The 8,364-nt window shown below is 50.5% G+C and overlaps 1 protein-coding gene across 1 annotated transcript; it reads right to left on the bottom strand.

The window, feature by feature from the left end:
* Positions 1-704: 704 nt before the first annotated feature.
* ATP5MJ (ATP synthase membrane subunit j) lies at positions 705-8,048 on the bottom strand. Its single transcript, XM_066343457.1, has 4 exons — positions 7,925-8,048; positions 3,334-3,457; positions 1,507-1,530; positions 705-880 (listed from the first exon to the last, which is right to left on the bottom strand). Exons 2-4 carry the CDS (start codon positions 3,455-3,457, stop codon positions 846-848), a joined length of 183 nt encoding a protein of 60 aa, XP_066199554.1. The 5' UTR covers positions 7,925-8,048; the 3' UTR covers positions 705-845.
* Positions 8,049-8,364: the final 316 nt, after the last annotated feature.

Raw genomic sequence — 8,364 nt, 5'->3', positions numbered from 1 at the left:
TACGACCTTATTTCTAAAATTGTCTTATTTATTGATTTTAGAGAGAAAGAAAGGTAGGGAGATGGAATAAGAGAGACTGTGCAAGACACGAACACTGACCTGTTCCTCTATGTGCCCCAACCAGGGATCAAACCAGCAACCTCTGCACTTCAGTATGATGCTCTAAACAGCCAACTGACCCATCTGGCCAGGGCTATTTATTATTAGAGAGAGAGACAGAGAAAGAGACATTAACTCACTGTTCCTCCCATTCATGCCAGCACTGGCTGATTCTTGTATGTGCCCTGACTGGGGATCAAACCTGCAACCTCAGCATGCCAGGGCGATGCTAAAACCAGCTGAGTGACCTGGCCAGGGCTCTAATGCTTTTCCGTACCTTCCCATGCTATCCTCACCATAATTCTAAGTTAGAACTCCCAAATTATCACATCCACTTCCCAAAGGAGAACACAGAGGCGCACAGGTCACAGGAGTAAGTTAGGAGAACCACCTGTGTGACAAATTTATTAACACAGGACATCAGACTGTGAGCGAGACCCTGATCTCTGACTCCTATGACCACCGAGGTGCTGACTCTTCAGTTCCTCGGGACTCCTAAGGACGGGCCTGCTCAGTGAGAGCTGGACTGCACCTGGTGCGTGACAAAGCTCTCGCTGAGGGCCGAGGGGCACACGCGAGGGGGGAGGAACATGAGCAGGCCGTGGTGTCTTACAGGTACATTTATTCATGCCAGCAAGGCAACGGCACTTCCACAACATACAGCGTGTCCCCTGTTCCCACCTAACGGAGCTGAGATTTACAGCCAGACGGACGCTCCACTTGCTGTGCGCTCCAGGCTCAGCTGGCTAGTGATGACCATGAGCAGGTGCGGGGCTCGAACCTTTTGAGAAACATAATACAGATATGATTTAGGAAGGACAAGCTGAATGCTGTTTACTGTGCAAGCGTTAGCAAGTCAGGAAGTGTAAACCACGTTCAATGCTATGAAGACGGATGGAGGCTGTTTCTATGTGGAACGCCTGGGAGTCTGAGTTTACGGGTGTGTGTGCACGCTGCTCACCTGCAGGCACAAAGATGGAGGGGTGGGGAAATGTCTTCTCCCCAAAGGTCAGGGTCAGCCCTGATGTGCAGGACTCGAATGACCACAGTTTCCATAGCATGGGAAACAAAGCAAAGACCCGTCCCAGCCCGGGCCCAAGTCCAAACACACTGGGAGGGCAGCATGCTGGCCCAGCGACCTTGGCTTCCCTTCCGCTGGCGTCAGCTGCCTGACCGGTCCACTCTAGCACCCTGCCAGCAGGAGCTTTACTTGGCCCAGGGGGGTGAGCAGCGGTTTTTAATGTTCAGACCACAAGCGGAACTTCACGTTTGGAAGGACCCTCACTGAAGGCTCCTACATGTCCTGAACCACGTGTCACCATCAAGTCAGGGCGCTGACACATCCTGTCCTGAGACAGTGGGATGGTCTTTTCATGCCCCCACCCATTTAAAAAGCAAAAATCTTACCTTTCATAGCTTTACTTCTTTTATCTAAAATAAAGAGAAAGAGAAATCGATCATATCAGTGCTTCACAAAAAGCCTACAGTAGATTCATTATGGAAATCAACATCGGCTGGAAGAGTTCATAGCTTGGGTAAAGCTGACACAGATAGCTTCCAGAAAGCAGGAGTGAAGAAGTGGTAAAAGTCAAGAAGTGGTAAAATTCCTACCGCAGATGTGCTGTGAGTGGCTAACAGCCCTTCTGCATCCGCAGGGCTCTTTACTCCCCGCCACACCCCAAACTCCAGTCTTAAATCTTTTTTTTTTTTTTCATTTTTCTGAAGCTGGAAACAGGGAGAGACAGTCAGACAGACTCCCGCATGCGCCCGACCGGGTCCCAGCACGCCCACCAGGGGGGGACGCTCTGCCCACCAGGGGGCGATGCTCTGCCCATCCTGAGCGTCGCCATGTTGCGACCAGAGCCACTCTAGCGCCTGAGGCAGAGGCCACAGAGCCATCCCCAGCGCCCGGGCCATCTTTGCTCCAATGGAGCCTTGGCTGCGGGAGGGGAAGAGAGAGACAGAGAGGAAAGCGTGGCGGAGGGGTGGAGAAGCAAATGGGCGCTTCTCCTGTATGCCCTGGCCGGGAATCGAACCCGGGTCCTCCGCACGCTAGGCCGACGCTCTACCGCTGAGCTAACCGGCCAGGGCCCCAAACTCCAGTCTTGCAATTAAAGTTCCTTTCTCTCTTTTTAATTTATTGATTTTTAGAGAAGGAGAAAGAGGAGGGGAGGAGAAACATCGATTTGTTGTCCCACTTATACACTCATTGGTTGTTTCTTGTACGGGCCAACAGGGGATCAAACCCACAACTTCGGCATGTTGGGATGACGCTCCCACCGAGCCTCCCGGCCAGGGCCCCTTTCCTCTTTTAACCAATCGTTTATTAATACATGATTTAGGTCCCACCTCTGCTCCACTGAGAACCAGATGGTTACCCTGCCATAACTTGTAGTGTGAAAATACTTCAAACACTCAGAACAATGGAAAAGAAACATAAAACACAATATACCATGACTTTACCCCCCAAATAGTTTAGTCTACATTTCTTTTTTAAAGATTTTGTTTATTGATTTTAGAGAGAGGAGGTGGGGAAGGAGCAGGAACTGTCAACTCCTAGTAGTTGCTTCCTGTCTGTGTCTTGACCAGGCAAGCCTGGAGTTTCAAACCAGCAACCGCAGCCTTCCAGGTTAACACTTTACCCACTGCACCACCACAGGTCAGGCAAGCCTGCGTTTCTTAAAACTAAGGATATCTCAAAAAAAAAAAACACTCCCCCCCCCCCAAAAAAAAAAAAAATAACCAACTAAGGATATCTCAGCCCTGACCAGTCAGCACAGTTGGTTAGAGCATCCTCTCAAAACAGCAAGGTTGTGGGTTCAACCCCTGGAAGGACACATACAGGAAGCAACAAAGGAATGCACAACTAAGTGGAATGGAATAGTAAATGAACAATTTCCCCTTCCCTCCCTCCCTCCTCCCCTCTTAAACCAATCAATTAAAAACAAACAGCAAAAACAACAACAAAAAACTCCTAAGGCTATGTCCTATGCATTTAAAATACCACTGCATACCCAAGAGAGTTCCCCGATATCCAGGTCTTATTCAAATTTCCCAACAGCCCCCAAACACCCCCTGGCTGACATGTCCCTGCCACATTTGCAGGGACATCAGGCATCCTGATGGTCACGCCTAGATAAAAGTACCATGGTCCTTTACAATGTGGACTGCGATTCCTTTAGAAAGTAATTCCCCTCCTGACCTTGAACGAATCAAGCATGAAAGCCCACCTACCAGCACTCCGGATTTTGTAAATGACCAAGGTCATCAGCCCCATTCCGACCCAGATCTCCTGGTAAACCTGGGTGTAGTACGGCTTCATGGGGGTCCAGACATTTTTCATGAGGCTCTGAAACATCTGGAAAGGAACGCAGAGATAAGTAGGAATAGGACTATGACTTTAAATCAACTGACAAGCAACTGTTACCTACTCAGTAAGTTTACCCTATTTCCTACAACTACTCATCAGGGATGTGCTCCAATGCCAGACGCCCAGCCCAGCCCATGGCACCCACATGGGGGGGGGCCTGCTGTTGGCTCTTCTAGCTCCTCTCCCCTCAACGGCCCAGCCTTGGCCACTGTGGCACTCAGTCGGTCACCTGTCATTCCTCACGCTTGTGCCGTCCTGTGGAGTCATCGAATGTCCCCCAAGGCCACCCTCCATTAACAGTATGCCCCTCAGCATATCACATATTACTTTTACAAACTTTTAAACTGAGAACTAGCCATGTTTGCAGCATCATGCAGGAACTGTTGGCATTTAAAACTGAAAAAGAACACGGCCCAGGCCCTGGCCGGTTGACTCAGCGGTAGAGCTCCAGCCTGGCCTGTGGAAGTCCCCCATTAGATTCCCGGCCAGGGCACACAGGAGAAGCGCCCATCTGCTTCTCCACCCCTCCCCCTCTCCTTCCTCTCTGTCTCTCTCTTCCCCTCCTGCAGCCAAGGCTCCACTGAAGCAAAGTTGGCCCGGGTGCTGAGGATGGACGGCTCCATGGCCTCGGCCTCAGGTGCTAGAATGGCTCCAGCCATAACAGAGCAACACCCCAGATGGGCAGAGCATCGCCCCCTGGTGGGCATGCTGGGTGGATCCCGGTCGGGTGCATGTGGGAGATTGTCTGTCTCCGCGCTTCTCATCTAAGGAAAAAAAAAAAAAAAGGAACATGGGCTACGCACAGACCTCCTGGGAGACTAACACCAGGCTCCGGCACACAGTGGTCAGCTGTATCAATGTTTCACTGACATATAAAATGGTGAGATATTTAAAGTATATGTCATGGTGGTGACCTCATATACACATACATATACATTGGGAAAGGATGTCCCCCACGTAGTTAAGTAACACATCCACCACCCCACATCTTTTTTGTTTTTGATAAGAACTTTTAATTTCTATTCTCTTAGCAAATTTCAACCATACATCATAATACAGTGTTATTAACAGTAGTTGTAAAGTTTTATATGTGGCTCAGTCTTGAAGTCTAACGCTAAATACAAAGCCGACAGCTTAAGACGACAAAATTATTTCCCAAGAGCTGCGATCATGGCACAGCTTGTTTCATGAATAAAAATATTTAACCAACTACTATATTTGATCAGTAAAAGCCATCAACTTTTGAACTTACACAGTTTGCTTTTATGTTCAGGTCTCAAAGTAACGCTTTTGATGATGTCCATAATTTTTTTTTTTTTAATTTTTTATTCATTTTAGAAAGGAGAGAGAGAGAGAGAGAAGGGGGGAGGAGCAGGAAGCATCAACTCCCATATGTGCCTTGACCAGGCAAGCCCAGGGTTTTGAACGATGATGTCCATAATTTATTAGACACCCTCACTTTCATTTTAATGAGCTTTGCAACATGTGTTTTTTTGCCTATAGTCCTTCAAACCACTGTCAGGCACCACTAGACCTAGTCCTTCCCATTTTACTTGAAAACACTGCTTGGCTTCATTTGGGGATACAGCCTCATCCCCCATTCTGATGTCCTTCCACTTTCCCACTCACACTTCCCAGAACTGTGTCTCTTTTCTCTGATCTTCCACCACTCCATGTGATCACTGTTCATTCAGCAAACGTGCACTGAGCAACTAGGTGGCAGTGTATGCACCAAGACCCTGAGGTCGGAATGAACTTGGAGAGTGGGGAGGCCTGTGAAGAAGACCTCTGTGGCTGCCCAGATTTAAATCCTGGCTCTGCCACTTTTTAAAATTAATTAATTAATTAATTAATTAATTAATTTTAGAAGAGAGAGAGAAAGGGGGGAGGGGCAGGAAGCATCAACTCCCATATGTGCCTTGACCAGGCAAGCCCAGGGTTTTGAACTGGCGACCTCAGCATTCCAGATTGACGCTTTATCCACTGCGATGGCTCTGCCACTTTTATTTATTTTTTTTTTTATACAGGGACAGAGATAGAGTCAGAGAGAGGGACAGATAAGGACAGACAGACAGGAGAGAGACCAGAAGCATCAATCATCAATTTTTCATTTTGACACCTTAGTTGTTCACTGATGGCTTTCTCATATATGCCTTGACCGTGGGCCTTCAGCAGACCGAGTAACCCCTTGCTCTAGCCAGAGACCTTGGGTCCAAGCTGGTGAGCTTTGCTCAAACCAGATGAGCCCACACTCAAGCTGGCGACCTTAGGGTCTCGAACCTAGGTCTTCTGCATCCCAGTCTGCCGCTCTATCCATTGCGCCACCGCCTGGTCAGGCCTGGCTCTGCCACTTTTCCAGCTACGTGCAACGGCTTCAGTTTCCTCGTCTGTAAAGCAGGCATAAAGACAGCACCCACCTCAAAGGGTTGTTATGAAGATGAGTTACTCTGAGTCAGGTATATATTTAGTGTACAGTGTCCTATACTGAGTGCTTGTTACATAAAAGATCATGGCTGGACTATAAAAGGCAAGATGGGCCAGTCATTCAGGGCCTTCATGGCCATGGTAAAGAGTTCAGCATTTTATTTTAAAAAAGATTTTATTTATTGAATTTACAGAGAGGAGAGGTTGGGGGAGTGAAAAATATCAACTCATAGTTGCTTGACTTTAGTTGTTACTTGCTTGTCATATGTGCCTTGATCAGGCAAGCCCAGGGTTTCAAACTGGCAACCTCAGCATTCCAGGTCAATGCTCTAACCACTGTGCAACCACAGGCCAGGCAAGAGTTCAGCTTTTAGAATGTACTGCAAATTTAACAGCATTCACGAAGTGCTTTCCACATTTTATCTGCTGCACTACTCCCCAAGTCCTACAGGTGGGTACTTGGAGAAAGCTGCCTGTGATCACGTTATTATGAAAATCTGCCCCCATGCCTGACTTCCACCTCTTCCCAGGAGAGAACTTACTCAGCCTAAAGCTTGATCTTTGGAGGATGTGGCTGTGTCCTCCTCCTGGAAGCTCTCACACTTCCTGTCCCCAGGCTGTACTGAGACGCTCTGTCAGCATGAGACTCCAAGAAACCAACAACCTAAGGAACACCTGAGAGGATCCAAACAGGACCCGAAGGAGGCCGCTGGAAGCCCCAACGGGCAGAGTCCAGAGGCACCGAGTGAACACCTCTCCTCCCTGCACCCAGCAATGGGTGGGAAGGAAGGTGCTCCAGAGAACCAAGGGGTCAGAAGCCTGTAATCCTGGGTTCTGCGGGAACCAGCCCTGCCTGCTGTTTCCGACCTTGGCAAGTCCCTGAAGCTGTCGTTTCAGAGTTCCCTTTCTGTGAAACAGGGATACCTCCTCCTGCCTCACAGGGCGCTCAGTGCAATCTGAGACCTAAAACCCAGCCTAGTGCTGGGGGTGGAGTAAGAACTCAGTAAATGGTCAGAGAGATAGTGAAATAAAGGCTACAAACGTTCATGACAGCAACATAACTGATTCCAACAGGGAGGTCTAAAGAAGATGCTCTTGACAGGTCAGGTGGGGGTCAGAGGAGGATTGGGAGGGTGCCAAAGAGACAGAGAAGCAGGAACCAAAGAAACAGGATTTTGCTCAGGGCCCAGGGCCCAGGCACTGTCTCCTCCACTCCAACTATCCTGGTCTGCTATTAGTATACTGGAATATTCACCTTTCCTCCCGACTTTTCTTTTAACCAAACTGCCATACATGGCCGGACAAGTGACATGTTCTCAACATCTAACAACGTGAACCCTCCCCCCGCTTTCTCTGCCCGAGCCCACTCCGCCCACCCACATTTCCCAGCTCTGTGTGAGGGTTTTACAAGCATCGTTCCTTCAAAGGCCCATTCTGCTCAAAAGTCAAATGGGTGTCCACCATGTCCCTTTAAGTCTGCAATGGCTTTGGCAAACGAACAGCAAACCATCCCCTGACCTTGTGGACCAGAGGAGACGTCTGACCCGCGGAACCCCAGGTCGGGGCTCACAGGCTGAGTTCCTTTACAATTTCAGTCATCGCTTCTGATCCTGTGTGGGTCCTGTTTTCCCCACCCCATGTCACACGCACGGTATAGCCTGGAGACAAGCAGGTGGCGGGAACCGAAGGGACACGGGGAAGAAGGACCTAAATTTAGGCGGTAAGGACTCGGGCTCCACCGCCGGCCCGCGGCGTGACCTCTGCTCTGAGGCTGAATCCGCACAGCCGAGGGTCGAGTGCCTCGCACTAGCCCCAACCCCGGGACGGAAAGGGTCGCCAGAGATGGGGCTGGGCCCCAAGGTCAGAGGGGCTTGAGGTGGGACTGCGGTGAGGCTGGGGCTGCGGGGTCTCGGTCGTCGCCGGCTCCCTCCGCGGGCACATCCAGTCCCCGGGCCTCCACCGGCCACCGTCCCGTCCTCCATTGTCCCGGCTCTCCCGCGTCAAGAACCGGACCCGGGTCCGCGCACTCACCGCGCCGTAGGGTCTATGGCTCAGGCCGCCCCAACCCGCACAAGTAACGTCTCGGGAAGGTCACCGAATGCGCAGGCGCCGCGCAGAGCCTGCTGGGAAGGCGGAAGGAGCAGCGGCGCCCCCAAGCCAGAGCGCTTCCCAGGCCGCGCCTGCGCACCACAGCGCCCCCAGCGGCCGCCCGGATGCCGCAGGCTTGGAGACGGAGCGCTGGGCGCGGGGCTGGGGTGTGTGTGCGCGCGCCCTACCTAGAACGGTGACTAACCGTCGGCATTTGTCCCGGACTTAGGACTTTTGAGTGCTGAAACCGGGAAGGACCTGGACAAAGCAGTCGAGTTGATCCACCAGAAAAAGGGACCGTCTTTACTTGCTATGTTAAAGCTCATGAAGTCGAGTCCCCCGTCCTTGTGGTTTTCTTGCCATTTCTCTTTGTATTGTTAACA

This window comes from Saccopteryx leptura, chromosome 6 (assembly GCF_036850995.1).
Source record: "Saccopteryx leptura isolate mSacLep1 chromosome 6, mSacLep1_pri_phased_curated, whole genome shotgun sequence".
In the NCBI taxonomy this organism is placed as follows: domain Eukaryota; kingdom Metazoa; phylum Chordata; class Mammalia; order Chiroptera; family Emballonuridae; genus Saccopteryx; species Saccopteryx leptura.
Note: the sequence above shows the minus strand (reverse complement) of the source record. Positions and strands in the feature narration are given on the sequence as shown.